At 37.7% G+C, this 24,186-nt stretch overlaps 1 protein-coding gene across 3 annotated transcripts in view; it reads left to right on the top strand.

Moving 5' to 3' along the window:
• LOC108272490 (uncharacterized) overlaps window positions 1-23,636 on the top strand; it is a 36,967-nt gene extending 13,331 nt beyond the window's left edge. For all 3 annotated transcript variants that reach the window (XM_047158844.2, XM_053684128.1, XM_053684127.1), the window contains 6 exons: window positions 1,174-1,821; window positions 9,285-9,335; window positions 10,974-11,594; window positions 15,444-16,190; window positions 19,162-19,806; window positions 21,485-23,636. In XM_047158844.2, coding sequence (XP_047014800.1) covers window positions 1,174-1,821; window positions 9,285-9,335; window positions 10,974-11,594; window positions 15,444-16,190; window positions 19,162-19,806; window positions 21,485-23,364 — 4,592 coding nt within the window. In that variant the 3' untranslated portion in view covers window positions 23,365-23,636. The remainder of the gene's footprint in view (window positions 1-1,173; window positions 1,822-9,284; window positions 9,336-10,973; window positions 11,595-15,443; window positions 16,191-19,161; window positions 19,807-21,484) is intronic.
• Window positions 23,637-24,186: the final 550 nt, after the last annotated feature.

Genomic DNA, 24,186 nt, shown 5'->3' with positions numbered 1-24,186 from the left:
GCTGACCCGATTTGAGCTGAACGAGGTCTTCAGTTTCTTAGCCATTTATCTGGATTCTTTTGTGACTTCCTGGTTGAGTTATTGCTGCATTCTCAGAGGCCCTTTTGGAGGCTGGTCACTTCTGGGAAGATTCCAAGTTTTTCATTTTGCAGGTGTCCCAGAACCTTAGAAATGGCTTAACTAAACAACTCAAACTGTACAGTTTATTGTGGAGCATGCAGCAGGCGATTATCATGTCTGAGTGTCTGAGGAACAGAAGACAGTGTGGAATCACTCAATTCCTTTTACGACTTTCCCTGAGGTGGATATGGCATATTGATGTTTTTAAGAATTTTGTTCTTAATTTCATGGACTATCTGACTGAATGATGTGCTTAATATAATTAGGTGAGCCATAAAATAATTTGTCTCTTAGGCTTGTGTAAACCAGTAGCCAAGTTTGCTAACAAGTTAGCTAAGATCAGCCTAAATATTATATTACGCTATATAACTAGGCCTAATCAGTTCTGTGCTAATTATCTTGATCATGCTGATAATATCCCATCTATTAGATAGTTGTATTTTATAATTCATAAATATGACGGTTTACATTTCATAAATGTCCAAAATTAAATGTAAATTAATAACCAGAACAGTATATCCTATTTATTATAATTAATAAATATGCTATTTTTAAATATACTTCAGTATTTCAATACTCATCCCTTATTTCTCCTCACTGAAGGTGGCAGCCCTCGCAGTAAGCAAGCTCGGGTGTGTTTGGACTATTTGAACTGAGTTATCGGTTAAATTTGGTTAACTGGTTGACTGAGTAAATAAAATAACTTTTTCATAAAGGGCCAGTTGGTGTTGGATAGCTGTTTCCCTTCAATAAATGAAATGATTGTTTAAAACTGTGTTTGTGTTTACTCAGGTTATCGTATAAAATTTAATTTGAAGATCTGAAACAATCAAGTTTGACCAATATACCAAAATAAATCTGGAAAGAGCAAATACTTTTCATAGCACTGCATATTAATTACTTAGCTGTACAGGATAAGTTTTATAATAAGTAACTTTTGTGGGTTTTTATATGTTTTGTAATTAATTTATTCAGTATACACATCAATATACTGATTATATCAACATGATCATTAAATTAATTAATTATCTCTGTCTGTTTGTTTAATTGTAGAATCAAAACAGACTCCACAGTTGAAACTAGTGCTGCTGGGGAAGGAAAGAGTAAAGGCTTCAATATCTAAAACTTTATTGGGTGAAAAGGCCTCAGTGATCCAGACAGACTCCAGCTCGATGTGTGTAAAGCAGGGAGAAGTGTGTGGACACCTGATCACGCTGGTGGAGATGTCCGCTCTCCACAACACTCAGCTCTCAGAACAGGAAGTGATGCGTCAGACTCTACACTGTGTCTCCGTCTGTGAGCCTGGAGTTCATGCTTTCTTCATCATTGTTAATGAAGGTCCTCTCACTGATGAAGATAAAGGAGAAATAGAGTTGATTCAGAGGATCTTCAGCTACAGAGTTTATGACCACATCATATTCACCATCAACCAGCAGTCCCAGAAGAAACAGTTAGACGAGACACTTCAGACTGTAATAAAGGCATGTGGAGGACGATATACATTCTACAGCAGCAGAACAGTTGCAGCAGAACTGATTACACGTGTGGAAAAGCTTCTTAAACAGAACAGCAGTCGTCTGTATACGATGGCCATGTACTCTGAAGCCCAGCTTGAAACACAGCTGCAGTACAAAAGAGAAATTGAAAATCTGCAACGACAAATGACTGAAATCACGATGAGAAACAGAAATCAAACACAAGGTAAAGTATTCAATTTAAAATAAGCATCAAAGTACAGTCATCAATCCTAATGCTGTTTTTAATAGGATACAGGTCATGTTTAGTTACATTCATCAGAAGCCACACATTTTTAAACAAACTAAATTGTATTCTGCATCATGCTCATTAATTGATCTGTATCGAAGGTAATTAAATTGCAGGTTTAATCTTACAACCCCAGTTCCAAAAAGTTGGGACGCTGGGTAAAATGTAAATATAAACAGAATGCAATGATTTACAAATCTTATAAACCCACATGTTATTCACAATAGAACACAGAACACATATCACATGTTTAAACTGAGGAAAAGTATTGTTTTAAGGGGAAAAAAAAGGTAATTTTAAATTTGATGGCCGCAACAGGTCTAAAAGTTGGGACAGGGCAACAAAAGGCTGGAAAAGTAAGTGTTACTATAAAGAAACAGCTGGAGGAACATTTAGCAACTAAGTAGGTTAATTGGTAACAAGTCAGTAAGATGATTGGGTATAAAAAGAGGATCTTAGAGAGGCGGAGTCTTTCAGAAGTAAAGATGGGATGGAATCTGGATGGAAGCAGATGTTGCTCTAAAACCTGTACATTCCTTTCAGCATTGATGATGCTTTTCCAGATGTGCAAGCTGCCCAATCCATAGGCACTAATGCACCTCCATACCATCAGAGATGCAGACTTTTGAACCGAGCGCTGATAAAAGTCGGACGGTCCCGCTCCTCTTTAGTCCTCTTTAGTTCAGAGGACGTGTTGTCCATGGTTTCCAAAAATAATTTTAAATTTTGTTTCGTCTGACCACAGAACAGTTTTCCACTTTGCCTCTGTCCATTTTAAATGAGCTTTGGCACAGAGAAGACGGCGGTGTTTCTGGATCATGTTCACATATGGGTTTTTCTTTATGTGATAGAGTTTTAATCAGCATTTGTGGACGGCACGGTGAACTGTGTTCACAGACAATCAGTTCTGGAGGTGTTTCTGAGCCCATGCAGTGATTTCCATTACAGAATCATGTCTGTTTTTAATTCAGTGGCTCCTGAGGACCTGAAGATCATGGGCATGCAATATTGATTTTCACCCTCGTCCCTTGCGCATAGAGATTTCTCCAGATTCTCAGAATCTTTTGATCTTATTTACTGTAGATGATGAGATATTCAGAGTCTTCACAATTTTACGTTGAGGAACGTTATTCTGAAATTATTCCACAATTTGTAGATGCAGTTTTTCGTACATTGGTGAACCTCTGCCCATCTTTACTTCTGAAAGATTGACTCTCTAAGACACTCTTTTCATACTTGTTACGGCCCAGTCTAGGTTGGGCTGCACAGAGTAACCAGCTCGGGATTGAAGTTGATTGATCTTTAAACTGTAAGTGAGGGAGCCAGGAATAACAACACAAGGTGGTTCAAAAAGGTTGTGGTGTATTATCACACAATATATACATATAACTATACAAACTAACCAGAACAGGCGTATCTTCAGGATGGGCCAAGGCCAAAATAATAAACAAAAGAACTCTATGATTAGGTAGCTAGCTTACCTAAAAGGAAAGAAAAGAAAATACAAATATTCTTAGCTAACTACCTAAGCAAAGAAACAGAGACAAAAGGAACCCACTCCCAAAATAAATGGCAGCCACACCCCTACTGCCAGTGAACCAAGTGAACATCATATATATAATGTATACATACATACACACACACACACACACAAGTGAAGAGAATATACAACAGATTTAGGGATAACCAAACTCAAAGTCGAAAACCAGGCAAAAGTCAAAATACCAGAACAGCAGTCAAAAATACAGAGTAAACCACAAGGGCAAGCACACAAATAAAGCAATCTCCTAACAACACACCAAACACCTCCAACATCCCACACATTCTCACGCCGTCTTCCTCCTTAAAAATGGCCGCCAATCAGTGAGGTTATCAAGGGGGTGGGAGCAAGGCAGGCTGGAAAGTCTGGAAGGGAGTTCTGACCCGCACACAATGTTACAGCACAGAAAAAACTCCCCCCAAGATAGCGGGTTGTAACATACCCAATCCTCTTACTGACCTGTTCCCAAATAACATCCAGCTGTTTCTTTTTACTAACACTTACTTTTCCAGCCTTTTGTTGCCCTGTCCCAACTCTTTTGAGACGTGTTGTGGCCATCAAATTCAAATTACCTTATTTTTTCCTTAAAATGCTACATTTTCTCCCTTTAAACATTTGATGATTCTGTGTTCTATTGTGAATAACATATGAGTTTATGAGAATTTCAAATCATTGCATTCTGTTTTTATTTACACTTTACACAGTGTCCCAACTTTTTTGGAATTGGGGTTGTATTTTTTTTTTTTTGACAGTTCTGGAAAAGTTCAACAAGGACAACACCTGTCACATATATTTTATAATAGCTGAAGCAGGTTTTCATATTTGTCTATTTTAAAGAACAATGGCTTTTCTCTGCACAGATTTATTGAAAAACCCTGACAAACTCAGAATCATGGTGTTGGGGAAGACCGGAGTTGGGAAGAGTGCATCAGGAAACACCATTCTGGGGAAAGAGGTATTTAATGAAGGTCTGTTTGGTGAGTCAGTTACCAGCGTGTGTCAGAAAGAGACAGCAGAAGTCAATAAGAGAGAGATTACTGTGATCGACACTCCAGGACTGTTTGACACAAACATTGATAATGATGAAACCAGGAAAGAGATTATTAAATGCATCTCCATGGCAGCACCTGGTCCTCATGTGTTCCTGCTGGTGCTGAAATTAGGAAATCGCTTCATACAAGAGGAGAAACAGACAGTGAAAATCATTGAAAAGACTTTTGGGCAGAAATCTAACATTTACACTATCGTGCTCTTCACTGGAGGTGATCTGCTAAAAGGATGGAAAATTGAAGAGTACATAGAAAAAGCTGGTCCAGGGTTAAAGAGGCTTTTATCAGACTTTGGTAACAGATACCATGTTTTCAACAACAACGATAAATCCAGCAACACCCAGGTCCTGACTCTTCTGGATAAAATTGACTCGATGGTGAAGGTGAACGGAGGAGGCTGCTACACTAATGAGATGTTCCAGCAGGTGGAGGAAGCTCTAGAAGAAGACAAGGAGAGAATATTGAAGGAGAGAGAGGAGCAGATAGAGAGAGAGAAAGAAGAACTGAAGGCCAAATATGAAGCACAAGTGGAGAAAATGAAAACAGAGATACAGAAACAAAAAGAACATCAAGAAGCAGAAGGGAGAAGAAAAGAAGAAGAATTTAAACAGAAAGAAGAGAAAATAAACAGAGAAATGTCAGAGAGGGAAAAACAGGTAAGAGAAGACTTCAGGAAGAGAAGAGAAGAAGATGACTTGAAGATGAAGGAACGGATTCAAGAAATAAACAGAGAGAGAGAGGAGAACAGGAAACAGTGGGAGAGACAAAGAGAGGAAGATCAGAAACGGAGAGATCAGGGGGAAGAGGAAAGAAGGAGGAAAGAACAAGAATGGAAGGAGCAACAGAGAGAAGAGAATGAGAGGATTAAACAAGAAAAAGAAGAAATGGAAAATAAAGAAAAAGAATTAAAGAAACTTCAAAAAGAGTATGAACAGAAGGCAGCAGAGGAGGAGAAGAGAAAAAGGGATTTGGAGGAGAAAATAAAAGATGCAGAGGAAAGTAAAAAGAAGGAACTACAAGACCTTCAGTTATCTCAACAACAAGAGTGGGAACGAAGGATGAGGAAAGAGGAGGAGAAGAGAAAACAGCAGCAGAAGGACTGGGAGGAAAAAATTGCTGCTATGGAGAAAAAGTGGAGTTTAGATCAGATTAGGAAGCAGAGGAAATATGAGTGGGAAAAACAGAAAGAAAAGGAGAGAGATTTAAAAGAAAAGGAAAGAAAAGAGAAAGAAGAACAAGAAAAGAAAAGAATAGAAAATGATTTAAATGAAAAGATAAGAAAGATGGAAGAACAACTAAAGGAACAAAGAGAAAAAGACGAGAGAGAAAGAAAGGAAAAAGATGAAGAACACAAAAAGGAAATGGAAGAACTACAGAAACAACAGGAAGAGTTCAGAAAGGAGAAAGAAGAGGAAGAGAGAAGACAGAATAAGGAGAAGGAGAGAAATCTTGCCTTCATTGAAGAGCAGCACAAGAAGCAGCTGGAGAACCTGAAGATACAGACAGAACACGACGCCAGGAGACAGGCAGAGGAAGAATTTACCGCTAAACTTTATGAAAAAGTTAAAGCGGCAAAAGAAGAAAGACTTTACGAGGGCCGTGCAAAAGTAGACTCTGAAAGAACAAAACCGGGCAAAGCTGTAGGTGGACTTTTAAATGTGATTTTTAGAGGAATAAATAAGAAATATGAATGAAAATTTGATTTAAATTTATTTAGAATTCATTGTTTTTATAATTTCTTTTAGTTAAAATGATCAAATATATACATTTTCATGTTTTGCTGACTGCAAAGTTAAATTTATGTATATTTAACATCTGTACATCAACACACAGTTGTTCTCATAAATTTACATACCCCTTGCAGAATCTTCAAAATGTTAATTATTAAAAAACAAGAGATCATTAAAATCTCATGTTGTTGTTTATTTAGTTCTGCCCTGAATAAGCCATTTCACATAACAGATGTTTACATATAGTCCAGAAGACACAACAAGAACTGAATTTACACAAATGAACCAGTTCAAAAGTTTACATACACTTCATTATTAATACTGTGTGTCGTTACCTGGATGATCCACGACTGTGTTTATGTTTTGTGATAATTGTTCATGAGTCTGTTGTTTGTCCTGAGCGGTTAAACTGCCCACTGTTCTTCAGAAAAATCCTCCAGGTTCTGCACATTCTTTACTTTTCCAGCATCTTCTGCATATTTGATCCCTTTCCAGCAGTGAATACATGATGTCCAGATCCATGTTTTCACACTGAGGACAATTGAGGGACCTGTACATGACTATTACATAAGGTGCAAACATTCACTGATGCTCAAAAAGGTAACATGATACATTAAGAGTCAGGGGGATGTAAACTTTTGAACAGGATGATCAGAGTAAATTATGATTATTATTATTATTGAGGCTCTTTTTTATTTTCATTTAGTACTTCAGAAGCTACATAAGATTACATTTTTCCCAGAAGACAAAATAATTACAATTTACAATTTACATTTGATAAATATCTTACATTTGTTCAGTTTCCAAGGCTGCTTATCTAGTGAGGTCTAAATGTGAAATAAAACTACATGTTATATATATATATATTAAGTTGGCACATAGAGATGCAGGGTTAGATTGTGTGTCACATTGAGGAGGACGAGGAGGTTATCTATCCTTCAAATTATCCAAGCATTCATTAAAATCGACAGAAAATGAGATATGATGCTTGGAATGTATAAAATTTACACTGAATAGTATCAGAAACCTCTGCAAATAAGGTTTTATTCAATGCACTGGAATTATGACCATAAATATTACAAAGAATAAATGTAGTGTTGTCGCACATAACAGCGTTAAGAACATCTCCTCTAAATCTGCTCATCAAAACCATAACTCCTGCAGAATGTGGCGTGCCGTGACTGAAAAAAGTAGAGTTTCTCCACTGAGATTTCCAAAATCTTTCAGGAGGAGAGTGGTGCTGTTTACTACTTCTCCTTTTGCCCATCCAAAAGGTCTATGTCTTCAATCCTGTTAAGCTGCAAGAGGCAGCTTCATACTAAAGGGAAAATAGGTCTGCGTTAGCTGGCGTCACCAAAGTGTGTACTCGGAGGAGGGCGTTTGGGACAGGGCGTGTAAATACCTGTAAATTCCTGTAAAACCTGCTTTCACTTTGGATGTCAGCGTTGTTATGAAATGGCGTCGAACAAAGGTAAGAACAATGTTTAAAAACTATGTTGGTGAAATCTATCGGCTTCACAGTGAAATTCTTAAAATATATTATAAGTGATAAACCTAGGAATTCAGCAACATGTCTTTTTTCCCAGCGCGACATCTAATGCTTTACATGTTAAAAGTTTAAAATGTTTTATGCGTAAGCCTTCAGCAAGGAATTTCCCCATCGAGTCGAGTTTAATTTCTCTGCTGCTTTTATTCTGTATGATCAGTTTGAACAGAATTCAGCTTTATTAGAATGACCGCACAGCAGTTACAGTAGACTATTGTTAAACCATAGAAATAACATTTTATAGAAATAACAATAAAGGAAAATAAAAACAACTAAATAATAAACCAGAAAAACCAGATACACAAACAAATAATCACTGTGTGTGTGTGTGTGTGTGTGTGTGTGTGTGTTTCACGCTTCAGCCATTTAAAGGAGCTCCTCTGGGAATTTATTTCCGGATCAGTCATGTCAGTGTTGTCTCTGTCCTCCTCTGAGAAGATTACAGGCTGAATTACCTAGTGTTTTTCACCAACTACTGAAACCTTAAGCGGCCATGCATTATGATTTCTTGTTGTTGTTGTGATTTTGACATAATAAAGCTGTTTTTCTGATAAAAAGCACTATAACGTTGACCTTTCTCAACTGATTTCACTGCTGTATGATCTACTTGGAGTACAAAAATAGTTCTGTCTCCAGTTACTTTCAATCTCGATAGTTAGACTTTGAAAATGATTCATTGTCATAAGGACTTGTGAAAATCCACGCTTGTCAAGCATTGAGTCGGCTTATTTTTCTTGCTTAATAAGTGCTGAGACGTCTCTAATGTAAAATAATTGAATGTACGTGAAATGTGCATAGTGTTTCGTTGGTAGAAATGGCTTTTTCTGTCTTCAACCACATCTTTAAGCCTTAGGTCAGAACACAGAACACAGCTCATTCACTTTGAAATACTGAACAAAAATGTAAATAGTGTGTTTAAGTACTAGTAACTGACCACCATTGTACAAAATGGAACAAAATCATCACATACAAATCAAATAGTGAGACTCTGGCTGTCAGTCTGCTTTAAAAAAAAAAAAAAAATATATATATTATATATATATATATAAATTAGGAATAAAAGGATACAGATATACTCAAATACAGACAATTACAAAGATAATTATGAGACAATTTTAGTCCAGATAACATGTCCGTGATTTTCTATGCAGATGTCACCACGATTTGGAAAAACAGATCTTTGACTGCTGCTATTTGCTACATTTAGTCTCCTAGCACGTGCATCAGTGCCCCTCCCCACAAATATTAAATGCTTCCCACCCAAAATGGACATTGTATACTTTCTGATTATTGTTTTATAAAATTTTCAAATCATTGCTGCAGATTTGGTTTGCCACCAGCTGAAATAAAAGCCTGGGTCTCTTCTCAATCCCACCGCCATGTTATTACTGAAGGGTACCTCTCTGTTTTTGTCTCTGATCATCAGACAGTGTTGGGTTAGGGTTACTATGTATATGTCCATAATGATTAGAGTTTATTAAAAAATGATCTTTAGAATAAGAAATAGAAAAACTTGTCTCTTTTCTCCCCCACAGGTTTATTACGCCCTCACAGATGGCATAGCGTGCCAGTAATACCCCCCACAAGTGAGTATCATTAACTTCACAGTATCCTGAGACGATATTGTGTCATTTATCCTTTGATTTCTAAATCTACGAATGAAGAAATGTTAGATTTTAGAGGTGTATTTGAACAGTGCTGTTCAGAAATGTCCCTTAGTTGTTGGATTGTCACAATATTCAGTGTTTTCTCTGAAATCAGCTTAAACCCTAATTAATTATCTTATTTACAGTACAATAATTACATAATTACATATGCTGTTGTGAAAAGGGTTTGATTAGACTCGTGATGAACGTCATCATCCGTGTGCAGTGGTTTATTAAAGCACAGCTTTTCAAGCATTTTTCCAGACAACTCATATTTCAAACAATACCTCTAAGTGAATAATTATTAAAACCACTGATGAAAGTAGCTTCTATTTCTTGTATTCCATGGAGGCCCTCTCCTGGGTTTCCGTATTTATCAATCAGGTGCACTTTTTATGGCGTCCGGTCACATGTAGGCCAGTTTTTACACATTTTGAAACTTCAACATTTAAGTACATCGATCTGGCGTACTCTCAAATGAAAATGGAACGCTGTCTTTTGATTTAAAATGCATTATTTACACATGCACTGTATCAAGTGATTTAAGAATAAGAATAGGACTAAGATAGAAATAGGACCAAAGACCACCTCATAAAGCTTCCCTTCATTACATTATATTTATTATTATATAGAATGGTAAATTAAGTTACCGTTATAGAATTTACCTTCATAATTTTACCTGTGTGTTCCCTTTTAAGAGTTGAAATGTGTACTGTGCATTAATTTAATGAATACATTAAAGGTGGTAAAGGGATATTGTGTAGTTTCTATACATGTTTTATTTTCAGTGAGGGAGGATGTAGTATTTTAATGATATTTGAGTGTCCCATCCTCATCACCATGGTTTGGTAAGCTCATTAGCTAGGTCAGCTTTTCTTCACTTTTCTTTAGCGTTTTTCTTTATCAGCATGCAGCATGATAATGACGGTAATGAGTAATGAGTTCTTGTATGTACAGTATATTGGGCGTAGCTAGGTACTCTTTTTGCTGGAGCTGAGTGACTAGCTGAGCAACAGGACGTAGAAAGCAGGATGGAATAATAAGTAATATTAAATGTAGTTGGTTGCAATTTTTTTTCCCCAACTACCCGCTTGGCTTGTGAGCATGTACATTAAATAGATCTGCAGATTAATTTTAACATTTTAAGGAATATTTCCTGTTTTAAAAACAGTCTCCACCTGACAAATGAGAGTTTTTTGCTGGTACGGTAAAGTTGACTGTACCTACTTACTTTCACTTTTGATTAAAACTCAAAACTAAATACACTTTCTGAATGAAAGGGTTGGCTTGCCTGCAGCTAGGCTTTTGAGTGGGACTAGGAAATGTGCTAGTATATCACCTGTGTGCATCTCTCCACTGGCTCCCAGTTAAATTCAGAATTCAATCATTCAAAAGGTTTTATATCACTTAATATCAAAAGGAGATAGGGCTTTCTCTGTTGCAGCTCCTCATCTCTGGAATGGTTTGCCTCTTCATATCAGAGCCTGTACTACCCTTGATGCCTTTAAATCTCATTTGAAAACTCGCCTCTTTTCTCTTGATTTTAATAATTAATTAATAAACCTGATAATGTTTCAGTGTCTGAAGTGAGGATTGTGCTGCTGGGGGAAAATGTTCCTCTGACCAACAGAGTGGGAAACTTCATCCTGGGCAGATCTGCATTTGGGACTGAAGATCTTCTTTCTTCAGTAAAGCTGCACAGTGAGAGAGCCAGTGGTCATGTGGAGGGACGAATCACCACCATCATCAACACACCTCATCTCTATAACCCTCAACTCTCTCAGGAGGAACTGACTCAGAGAGTAAAAGAGTGCATTTCTCTCGCTGATCCTGGACCTCATGTGTTTCTGTTAGTGCTTCAGTCAGAATTTAACACACATGAGGAGCAAGACAGAGTCAGAAGCGTATTAGCCACTTACAGCCCACTGTCTAGGGAACGCTCAATAGTGTTAACTACAGGCGAAGACCATGGATTCATCAGTGAATGTGAAGTGAGACACCACAGAATCCAGAATATATCTACATTTGATAAACGTCAGGTTCTTCAGCTTTTGGGGAAAATAGATGGAGTAGTGAAGGAGACTGGAGGAAGTGATCTACAAGAGGAGAAGAACTCAGGAACATTGAGAAGACATCAGGATCTTGTGACTGAAAACACAGATGGAGATACAGTAAGGATAAAACTGGAGGAGAATAATGGTAAGTGTAATTCATGGTCTTCAGTCATGTGACCATGTGATGTTAAAGATCTGGTAAAATATCAAATTAAAGATAAAGTTTCCTGCTTGTTAGTGCATGCAATCTATTACATCTTCCTCAAAAAAGTTCTTTAGTGTCATCTCAAGTCAACTTCTAAATAGTAAACATTTTATAACTATACAATTAAATGCATACAACAGAATGTGAAAGAAAGATGAGATAGCAGTAAAAAAGTCTGATTTAAAAATTTCACAAAAAAGGATGTCAACGGTTTGAGTTTTTCAACAGTGGTGGAAATAAATTGGATTTAAGCTCAAGCCTGGATTTACATATCTTTAAGAGAATGCTAGAATGTAGTAAAAAAACAACAACAACAACAACAAAAAACAGTAGTGTAGTGTAACTTATTTTACAGTGTCAGTAAATGTTGCTCTGTAATCACAGAGTGTTTTACTGAAAGTTTGAACTGTTAGTTTAATTCTACAGTTGCAAAAAGACTTGATGAACCATCACCTATTTCAGTCTCTAAGAGAGTAAATTCTGATACTGATGCTAATGCGTGGTGTGAAGGAGTCTCAGCTACCTTTGTGGTAGGAAATTCTAGGGATATAAACAAATACATTACTTGGAGTGAACAGTAAATGCATCCTATGTTTTTATGTATTTCCATGTCAACATGACTTAGGACTTATTTTGTATTATGACTAAGTGCTGTGTGTTTTGTTTAAATCTGTCTGACACCTGGACCAGTAGAATCCGTCCACGCACTGCTGTTATCAGTGTATAAATACTCTTGGTTTGCATGAGTAAAGTGGGATGTCTTTATGAGCATGCATGAAGTCAGTGTGTGTTCATTTTAGACCCCCCAGGCCTGAACGCTCCATGGTAAACCACACTTTCTAATAGAAGTTAAGTTAATGGTAAAACAGGCTGGAAGGCATGACGGACGATCTGACGCGCATAATCTGGGATTCCTGAGATACGTGAAATCGAACAATTTCTTTTTGTATTGTGGAAATCTAACAGGTACTAAATGAAAAAAAAAGATCTTTAAACAAAATAATAACAATTTACAAAGATCATCCTGTTCAAAACTTTACACCACCAACTCTTAATATATCATTTTACATTTTTGAGCATCAGTGAATATTTGCACTTTTTGTAATAGTCGTGTACGAGTCCCTCAGTTGTCCTCAGTGTGAAAAGAGGGATCTCAACACCATATAGCCGCTGTTGGAAAGGGGTCAAATATGCAGAAAATGCTGGAAAAATAAAGAATGTGCAGGACCTGGAGGATTGTTCTGAAGAACAGTGGGCAGTTTAACTGTTCAGGAGAAACGATAGATAGATAGATAGACAGATAGATAGATAGATAGATAGATAGATAGATAGATAATTTATTGATCCCCAAGGGGAAATTCAAGGTCCCAGTAGCTCAAGACATCACACACAATATGACATACAATAAAGTATAAACAGGATGCTAAAAAATAACTAATAAAAAACATTAAAATATACCAAATCAAGGATCCACAGACTGGGAAATAGAGGTAGGGGTTGTACATGTGGGCTAATATAGTCCATAAACAGTGTAAACAGTAAAACAGTCACACAGTGAGCCAGTACACAACATTGTTGTAAGAGGTCATGGAAGTGTATGAGAATGTATGAAAAGGTGAAGAGGCAGATTGAAGAGTTGTATAGCCCTAGGGACAAAAGACTTCCTCAGCCTGTCAGTTGTACATGGCAGTGAGCGTAGCCTGCAACTGGTCAAGCTCTTTCGCTTTATGATAGTGTTATGGAGTGGATGACAGTCATTGTCCAAAATATTAATCGATTTGCTCAGGGTCCTTTTGTCTGACACTAAAGTGATACACTCCAGTTCCGCTCCCACAACAGAGCCAGCTTTCCTTACCAGCCTGTCCAGTCGTCCAGCATCCTTCTTCTTAGTGCTTCCTCCCCAGCATACCACAGCATAGAAGAGCACGCTGGCAACAACAGACTGGTAGAACATCCAGAGGAGCTTGCTGCAGATTTTAAAGGACCGCAGCGTCCTCAGGAAGTACAGCCTACTCTGCCCTTTCTTGTAGAATGCTTCAGTATTGAATGACCAGTCCAGTTTATTGTCCAAAATGTATTCCCAGATACTTGTAAGTGTTTACCACCTCCACCTTTACCCCCTCAATACTGACTGGCAGCAGAGCAGGCTTAGACTTCCGGAAATCTACCACCATCTCCTTGGTCTTAGCAGTGTTGAGTTGTAGGTGGTTGAGTTTGCACCATTGCACAAAGTCCTCCACCAGGCTCCTGTACTCCTCCTCCTGCCCATCCCTGATATGCCCCACAATTGCAGTATCGTCCGAAAACTTCTGCATGTGGCATGACTCTGTGTTGTAGCAAAAGTCAGACGTGTACAGGGTGAACAGGACTGGAGAGAGCACTGTTCCCTGTGGAGCTCCGGTGCTACTGATCACAGTGTCAGAGAGGCAGTTCTTCAGTCTGACGAACTGTGGCCGCTCTGTCAGATAGTCTGCAATCCAGGATACTAGTGAGCATCCACACCCATCTGCAGGAGCTTGTCACCTAGTCTGAGGGGTTGAATGGAATTAAAAGCACTGGAGAAATCAAAGAACATGATTCTCACAGCACTTTTCCCCTTGTCCAGGTAAGCATGCATCCTGTGCAGGAGATATGTGATGGCATCGTCCACGCCCACTCTCTCCTGGTATGCAAACTGTAGTGGGTCTAGTGCAAGACGTACCTGGGGTCTAAGGATCCCCAAAACCAGCCGCTCCATGGTCTTCATCACATGTGATGTTAGAGTGATTGGCTTGTAATCATTAAGTTCACTTGGATGTGACTTTTTGGGGACAGGGATAAGACATGATGTCTTCCACAATGTTGGAACTCTTCCAAGATGAAGACTCAGGTTGAAGATGTGCTTCAGTGGCTCCCCCAGTTCAGAAGCACAGACCCTGAGCAGCCTTGGACACAGTCTGTCAGGCCCGGCTGCCTTCCTGGGGCGGAGTTTCCTCAGCTGTCCTTTAGCTTGATAGTTGTTCATGAGTCTCTTTAACTATCACAAAACATAAAAACCTGGATCATCCAGGTAACGACACACAGTTTTAAGAATCAAGAGTGTATAAACTTTTGAACGAGGTAATTTTTATAAATTCAGCTATTAACTTGTCTTGTGGACTATGTGTAAACATCTGTTATGTGAAGTAGTTTATATAAATATATCTGCAACACAGTATTGCAAATCTTGATCATTCTCTGGTGTTCTTAAAAGAAAATCTTCCTGGAAAATCATACACTCATTATACTTTCTGGAACATAACAAACCAAAAATGTGAAGTAAATCTGATTTAAAATATTATTAGATTTCTGTTGTTGTCAACTATAAATGATAGTTTCTTGATTTGAGAAAGACCTTATTGTTTTGAAACATAGTTGTATGTTAATATCTTTCTCACTGACATTACATAGAGATTGAAAGCTTGCCAGAAAGTTTCACATGACATCTGGTTCAATAGTTAAATTGTTGAAAGTTATATAGTAAGAAAACTTTATGAATTAATTATTTAAAAAGTTATATATGTGAATAAAAATGGTTTCTTTCACTAGCATTCCTGTTTTTCTCAATGATTTCCAGTGTTTCCAGAGCATAGTAATGGGATTCCCATAAAAAACCTCTGCTATAGACCACACTAACTTTCGGTTTAAATTCAAAACCAGATATGAACATTTTGAAGACTAAACAGATACAGATAGAAATACAGATAATGACATTGGATTACACACCTAGTACATACACTGGTAGATTTGAATGTGTCTCTTCTTTTGCAGTGTCTAATCTGAGGATTATTCTGTTGGGGAAAACTCTCTCAGACACCAGCACTGTGGGAAACTTCATCCTGGGAAGATCTGTGTTTGAGACTGAAGATCCTCTACATTCAGTAGCGCTTCAGTGTGTGAGAGTTAGAGGACATGTGGAGGGAAGATACATCACCATCATCAATGCACCTCATCTTTTTCAACAAACCCTCTCACATCATCAGCTCACACTGGGTATTAAAGAGTGCATGTCTCTATCAGATCCTGGACCTCATGTCATAATGCTAATTGTACAGCCGAAAAGTTTCACTGAAGAAGACAAAACAAGACTGGATAAAATTCTCTCATATCTGTCTGAGGAGGCCCATAAATACACCATGGTAGTAACTACAGAAAACATCGAACTCGGCACCAGTGTAGATGAGGATGAGGAAAATGCCATACAGAAGATCATTGCTGAAGGTAGTTACAGACATTTAGAGTTCACTGGATGCAGCCGGGCCAATCTTGTGGAGAAGATGGAAGAGATGGTCAATTTGAATAAAGGAAGCCTTTTCTGTGAGATATATGAAGATCCTGTTGTTGTAGTAGGCCAAAAACTGTCTGAGCAAATCGTAGGTCAACAAGAACATCAAGAAACAGAAGTACAGGAAGAACATATTCAAACAAAAAAAAACGACCAACCAAACAAACAAACCCACAAAAAAAAGTCCATTACGGATAAATTTAAAAGACGTGGACCAAAGAAGCAACTCAGTGGTAAGTACCAACCACACAATTACAAATTATTCAATGATCCTTTGAAGTACCCTTGTTTAAGAGTGTACACTGGAACTTATTTTTCCAGTATGCAAATGAATATAAGGTGAAGTGATAACAGGAAAGTTTTAGCTTGTTATGGAACACATTTAACTTCCAAATTATTGACTGAGGAATTGAGGACCCTGGAGATAGGTATGAAATGTTTTTCCAAAAGAGCCTAGTGAATAAAACTTTTGACTTTTTGAGAACGTTAGTGATCAGTGATTGTTCGTTCGCAGTGTTCCCATTGACCAATCACTGATCAACTTAGTGAAGTGGTGATATGCATCTCCACTTAACTCAAGCCCTAATTTTTAAAATCTTATGTCAAACTCACACTAAAATCACTAAACATCTCATTTCACATTTGAAATGACTGTCCATTTGAAATCACCTGTCTCAGGGCTGGAACCATTATGTGCAGGATGGCTCTCTTTCATTCATCTGTATTTTGTTTGGAGGAGATTCATTTCCAATCTTCTTACTCAGAATACTCCTTTATTTCAGTTTATACAACAGCACTGTTAATCTGGATTTGTGGGTTGGGATTGGTGTTGATTAGTTTTCTATAGCAGCAGCTCTGACTGTAGTGCAGCTGCAAATCACAGATTTATATTAATGCAGGGAAGTTCTATTGCGTTATCGTTTCTATAGTAACAGCTCATTAACAGGGACTCGTACAGCGGACGATCCACATAAACAGATTTTAAAAAATGTGCAATTGTTGATATTGTGTAGTTTTCTGTAAGGAGATGTTTATATAATGTGTAAGGAAGGAGTCTCCAGTGTCAGCGCTGTGTAACAGTCAGAGGTAAAGCTGCAACTTTAGGTTTTCCCACATCTTCAGGACAGAGGGCTTTACCCTTCTTTGTGGATTCTCGGTAAAATGACAAGCTGTGTTTTTTTTCTTTTTTTTGTCTACTTACCACTACTGTAAAGAGCAATTTTTTAAAACTATTTCTTGTTCTATTTTATTTATTTATTTATTTATTTTAGTATGGATTTGTATTTGCCTTGTCCATATTTGTCACAGTAAATTCTCTCAGGAAACACAATACACAGTCTTTAAAAGATCATTCTGTTTATTGAAGGAAAAAAGTTATCATCCATGTTAAACAGTAATTGCCCCCTAAAACTTGGTAACCAGTTCATCCACCTTTAGCAGCAACAACTGCAAACAAATGCTTCCAATAACTGTAAATCGTTCACTTTGCTAATTTTTCCCCATTCTTCTTTGTAGAATTGCTTTAATTCTGCCTCATTTGAGGGTTTTTGACCATGAACTGCCTGTTTATCTTCTACTACAGTATTTCAGTGGGGTCAAGTAAGGACTAGGTCATTCCAAAACCTTGCTGTTGTTCTTCGAATTGTTGTCTTGCTGGGTAACCCAGTTGCGGCTTGAGCTTTAGATCGTGGACTGATGACTGAACATTCTCCTTCAGGTGGAGTGCAGAATTCATGTTTCCAACAGCTATGGAGACAGTTATGGCAAATTGCCCAGGCCCTGAAGGAGCAAAGCATCAACACGTCATTACACTACCACCACCATGTTTGACTGTGGGTATGGTAATGTTGTTGAATGCTGCAGTACAATATATATATATGTAGCATGTATAGCATATGTATAGCACATTATACCCGAAGTAATGTGTCTTCCAAAAACTTGCACTTTAGATTCATCAGTCCACAGAACATTTCCCAAAAGACTTGGAGGTCATCCGAGTCACTATATTCCTCTTAGTTTGTATTTTCACCTGTCTCCAAATTCTAATGGTGGAATCGTGAATGCTGACCCGGTTTGAGCTGAACGAGGTCTTCAGTTTCTTAGCCATTTATCTGGATTCTTTTGCGAGTTATTGCTGCATTCTCAGAGGACTTTTTGGAGGCTGGTCACTTCAAGTTTTTCATTTTGCAGGTGTCCCAGAACCTTAGAAATGGCTTAAGTAAACAACTCAAACTGTACAGTTTACTGTGGAGCATGCAGCAGGTGATTATCATGTCTGAGTGTCTGAGGAACAGAAGACAGAGTGGAATCAGTCAATTCCTTTTACCTCAGACTTTCCCTGAGGTGGATATGGCATATTGATGTTTTTAAGAATTTTGTTCTTAATTTCATGGACTATCTGACTGAATGATGTGCTTAATATAATTAGGTGAGCCATAAAATAATTTGTCTCTTAGGCTTGTGTAAACCAGTAGCCAAGTTTGCTAACAAGTTAGCTAAGATCAGTGTAAATATTATATTACGCTATATAACTAGGCCTAATCAGTTCTGTGCTAATTATCTTGACCATGCTGATAATATCCCATCTATTAGATAGTTGTATTTTATAATTCATAAATATGACAGTTTACATTTCATAAATGTCCAAAATTAAATGTAAATTAATTTATTGTATTTATTATAATTAATAAATATGCTATTTTTAAATATACTTCAGTATTTCAATACTCATCCCTTATTTCTCCTCACTGAAGGTGGCAGCCCTCGCAGTAAGCAAGCTCGGGTGTGTTTGGACTATTTGAACTGAGTTATCGGTTAAATGTGGTTAACTGGTTGACTGAGTAAATAAAATAACTTTTTCATAAAGGGCCAGTTGGTGTTGGATAGCTGTTTCCCTTCAATAAATGAAATGATTGTTTAAAACTGTGTTTGTGTTTACTCAGGTTATCGTATAAAATTTAATTTGAAGATCTGAAACAATCAAATGTGACCAGTATGCAAAAATAAATCTGGAAAGGGCAAATACTTTTCATAGCACTGCATGTTAATTACTTAGCTGTACAGGATAAGTTTTATAACAAGTAACTTTTGTGGGTTTTTTAAAAATATGTTTTGTAATTAATTTATTCAGTATACACATCAATGTACTGATTATATCAACATGATAATTAAATTAATTAATTATCTCTGTCTGTTTAATTGTAGAATCAAAACAGACTCCACAGTTGAAACTAGTGCTGCTGGGGAAGGAAAGAGTAAAGGCTTCAATATCTAAAACTTTATTGGGTGAAAAGGCCTCAGTGATCCAGACAGACTCCAGCTCGATGTGTGTAAAGCAGGGAGAAGTGTGTGGACACTTGATCACGCTGGTGGAGATGTCCGCTCTCCACAACACTCAGCTCTCAGAACAGGAAGTGATGCGTCAGAGTCTACACTGTGTCTCCGTCTGTGATCCTGGAGTTCATGCTTTCTTCGTCATCGTTAATGAAGGTCCTCTCACTGATGAAGATAAAGGAGAAATAGAGTTGATTCAGAGGATCTTCAGCTCCAGAGTTAATGACCACATCATATTCATCATCAACCAGCAGTCCCAGAAGAAACAGTTAGATGAGACTCTTCAGTCTGTGATAAAGGCATGTGAGGGACGATATACATTCTACAGCAGCAGAACAGTTGCAGCAGAACTGATTACATGTGTGGAAAAGCTTCTTGAACAGAACAGCAGTCGTCTGTATATGATGGCCATGTACTCTGAAGCCCAGCTTGAAACACAGCTGCAGTACAAAAGAGAAATTGAAAATCTGCAACAACAAATGACTGAACTGAAGAGAAACAGAAATCAAACACAAGGTAAAGTATTCAATTTAAAATAAGCATCAAAGTACAGTCATCAATCCTAATGCTGTTTTTAATAGGATACAGGTCATGTTTAGTTACATTCATCAGAAGCCACACATTTTTAAACAAACTACATTTTACTCTGCATCATGCTCATTAATTGATCTGTATCAAAGGTAATTAAATTGCAGGTTTAATCTTACAACCCCAGTTCCAAAGTTGGGACGCTGGGTAAAATGTAAATATAAACAGAATACAATGATTTGCAAATCTTATAAGCACGCATGTTATTCACAATAGAACATAGAACACGTATCACATGTTTAAACTGAGGAAATGTATTGTTTTAAGGGGGGAAAAAGGGTAATTTCGAATTTGATGGACGCAACACGTCTAAAAGTTGGGACGGGGCAACAAAAGGCTGCAAAAGTAAGTGTTACTATAAAGAAACAGCTGAAGGAACATTTTGCAACCAAGTAGGTTAATTGGTAACAAGTCAGTAAGATGATTGGGTATTAAAAGAGGATCTTAGAGAGGCGGAGTCTTTCAGAAGTAAAGATGGGATGGAATCTGGATAGAAGTATATGTTGCTCTAAAACCTGTGTATACCTTTCAGCATTGATGATGCTTTTCCAGATGTGCAAGCTGCCCAATCCATAGGCACTAATGCACCCCCGTACCATCAGAGATGCAGACTTTTGAACCGAGCGCTGATAAAAGCTGGACGGTCCCGCTCCTCTTCAGTCCTCTTTAGTTTAGAGGACGCAGAGTCCATGGTTTCCAAAAATAATTTCAAATTTCGATTCATCTGACCACAGAACAGTTTTCCACTTTGCCTCAGTCCATTTTAAATGAGCTTTGGCCCAGAGAAGACGGCGGTGTTTTGGATCATGTTCACATATGGGTTTTTCTTTGTGTGATAGAGCTTTAATCAGCATTTGTGGATGGCACGGTGAACTGTGTTCACAGACAATCAGTTCTGGAGGTGTTTCTGAGCCCATGCAGTGATTTCCATTACAGAATCATGTCTGTTTTTAATTCAGTGTCTCCTGAGGGCCTGAAGATCACAGGCATGTAATATTGATTTTCACCCTCGTCCCCTGTGCACAGAGATTTCTCCAGATTCTCAGAATCTTTTGAAGTTATTTTCTGTAGATGATGAGATTTTCAGAGTCTTCACAATTTTACAGTTGCAGTTTTTCGTAGAATGGTGAACCTCTGCCCATCTTTACTTCTGAAAGACTGATTCTCCAAGACACTCTTTTTATACCCAATCATCTTACTGACCTGTTCCCAATTAACATCCAGCTGTTTCTTTTTACTAACCCTTACTTTTCCAGCCTTTTGTTGCCCTGTCCCAACTCTTTTGAGACGTGTTGCGGCCATCAAATTCAAATTACCTTATTTTTTCCTTAAAATGCTACATTTTCTCCCTTTAAACATTTGATATTTCTGTGTTCTATTGTGAATAACATATGGGTTTATGAGAATTGCAAATCATTGCATTCTGTTTTTATTTACACTTTACACAGTGTCCCAACTTTTTTGGAATTGGGGTTGTATTTGTTTTTTTTTTTGACAGTTCTGGAAAAGTTCAACAAGGACAACACCTGTCACATATATTTTATAATAGCTGTAGCAGGTCTTGATATTTGTCTATTTTAAAGATCAATGGCTTTTCTCTGCACAGATTTATTGAAAAACCCTGACACACTCAGAATTGTGCTGTTGGGGAAGACCGGAGTTGGGAAGAGTGCATCAGGAAACACCATTCTGGGGAAAGAGGTATTTAATGAAGGTCTGTTTGGTGAGTCAGTTACCAGCGTGTGTCAGAAAGAGACAGCAGAAGTCAATAAGAGAGAGATTACTGTGATCGACACTCCAGGACTGTTTGACACAAATGTCGATAATGATGAAACCAGGAAAGAGATTATTAAATGCATCTCCATGGCAGCACCTGGTCCTCATGTGTTCCTGCTGGTGCTGAAATTAGGGAATCGCTTCACACAAGAGGAGAAACAGACAGTGAAAATCATTGAAAAGACTTTTGGGCAGAAATCTAACATTTACACTATCGTGCTCTTCACTGGAGGTGATCTGCTAAAAGGACGGAAAATTGAAGAGTACATAGAAAAAGCTGGTCCATGGTTAAAGAAGCTTTTATTAGACTGTGGTAAGAGATACCATGTTTTCAACAACAACGATAAATCCAGCAACACCCAGGTCCTGAGTCTTCTGGATAAAATTGACTCGATGGTGAAGGTGAACGGAGGAGGCTGCTACACTAATGAGATGTTCCAGGAGGCGGAGGAAGCTCTAGAAGAAGAAAAGGAGAGAATACTGAAGGAGAGAGAGGAGCAGATAGAGAGAGAGAAAGAAGAACTGAAGGCCAAATATGAAGCACAAATGGAGGAAATGAAGAGAGAGATACAGAAACAAAAAGAACATCAAGAAGCAGAAGGGAGAAGAAAAGAAGAAGAATTTAAACAGAAAGAAGAGAAAATAAAAAGAGAAATGTCAGAAAGGGAACAACAGGTAAGAGAGGACTTCAGGAAGAGAAGAGAAGAAGATGACTTGAAGATGAAGGAACGGATTCAAGAAATAAACAGAGAGAGAGAGGAGAACAGGAAACAGTGGGAGAGACAAAGAGAGGAAGATCAGAAACAGAGAGATCAGGAGGAGGAGGAAAGAAGGAGGAGAAAACAACAATGGAAGGAGAAACAGAGAGAGGAGAATGAGAGGATTAAACAAGAAAAAGAAGAAATGGAAAATAACAAAGAAAAAGAATTAAAGAAACTGCAAAAAGAGTATGAACAGAAGGCAGCAGAGGAGGAGAAGAGAAAAAGGCATTTAGAGGAGAAAATAAAGTATGCAGAGGAAAGTAAAAAGAAAGAACTACAAGATCTTCAGTTATCCCAAAAACAAGAGTGGGAACGAAGGATGAGGAAAGAGGAGGAGAAGAGAAAACAGCAGCAGAGGAACTGGGAGGAAAAAATTGCTGCTATGGATAAAAAGTGGAGTTTAGATCAGATTAGGAAGCAGAGGAAATATGAGTGGGAAAAACAGAAAGAAAAGGAGGAGAGAGATTTAAAAGAAAAGGAAAGAAAAGAGAAAGAAGAACAAGAAAAGAAAATAGAAAATGATTTAAATGAAAAGATAAGAAAGATGGAAGAACAACTAAAGGAACAAAGAGAAAAAGACGAGAGAGAAAGAAAGGAAAAAGATGAAGAACACAAAAAGGAAATGGAAGAGAAACTACAGAAACAACAGGAAGAGTTCAGAAAGGAGAAAGAAGAGGAAGAGAGAAGACAGAACGAGGAGAAGGAGAGAAATCTTGCCTTCATTGAAGAGCAGCACAAGAAGCAGCTGGAGAACCTGAAGATACAGACAGAACACGACGCCAGGAGACAGGCAGAGGAAGAATTTATCGCTAAACTTGATAAAAAAGTTAAAGAGGCAAAAAAAGAAGGATTTAAGGAGGGCCGTGCAAAAGTAGAGGCAGAAAGAACAATACCAGGCAGAGCTGTAGATCGATTTGTAAATAATTGGTTCAAGAAGAAAAATGTATGAAAACTTATTAAAATGATAAAATCCATTTTAGTGTTGGTTTGCTGAGTACAAAGTTTAATCTTTGCATAATTAGCATCAGTACACAGACTGGCAACAAAAAGCCCGTATCCAGAGTGACTTACATTTATCTCATTTATACAAATGAGCAGTTGAGGGTTAAAGGCCTCGCTCAAGGACCCAACAGTCACAGGTTGGTTGGTTTGAACAGCCTTCTGATTTGTATTGTTTGTGTTAAGATAACATGTAAGACGATTAAACTCATTTTTTCTAAAGGGTTTCCTCTCCATGTTTGTGTGTACAGAAAGAAAAAAATTACTTCCTCAAAACTTTCCCTGTCTGACTCCGGTTCACCTGATTGTTAAAAATGCATCATTTGGGCTGTCTGACATGAGAATCAAATATTGTTGTATTCATTAAATTCATGAAGAACACTTGAACCTTTACATAGGCAAATATATATGTGGTTTATTACATTCATTCTAAAACATCATGCTGTCTGTGAGGAAGCTGAAGCTTGGGCATCATTGGGCCTTCCAACAGGACAATTATGCCAAGCATACCTCAAATACCACCAACGCTTGGTTACAGAAGAAGTCCTGGAAGATTCTACAGGGCCATCACAGTCATCTGACTTGAGCCCATAAAATCTCTGGTGGGATTTGAAGAAGGTGGTTCCAGCACACAAACCCAAGAATATTACTGAAGATTCTTCAGAAACGCTGCCAGAAGATCTGCATCTCATTTGTAACAGGTCAACAACAAAGGGCACTCTACTAAGTACTAAAGATGCTCGCCATGAAGGGGTTGAATAATTTTGAGACT

The sequence above is a fragment of the Ictalurus punctatus genome, chromosome 12 (genome assembly GCF_001660625.3).
Source record: "Ictalurus punctatus breed USDA103 chromosome 12, Coco_2.0, whole genome shotgun sequence".
In the NCBI taxonomy this organism is placed as follows: Eukaryota; Metazoa; Chordata; class Actinopteri; order Siluriformes; family Ictaluridae; genus Ictalurus; species Ictalurus punctatus.
The sequence above is the reverse complement of the archived record's forward strand: the minus strand, read 5'-3'. Positions and strand labels throughout refer to the sequence as shown.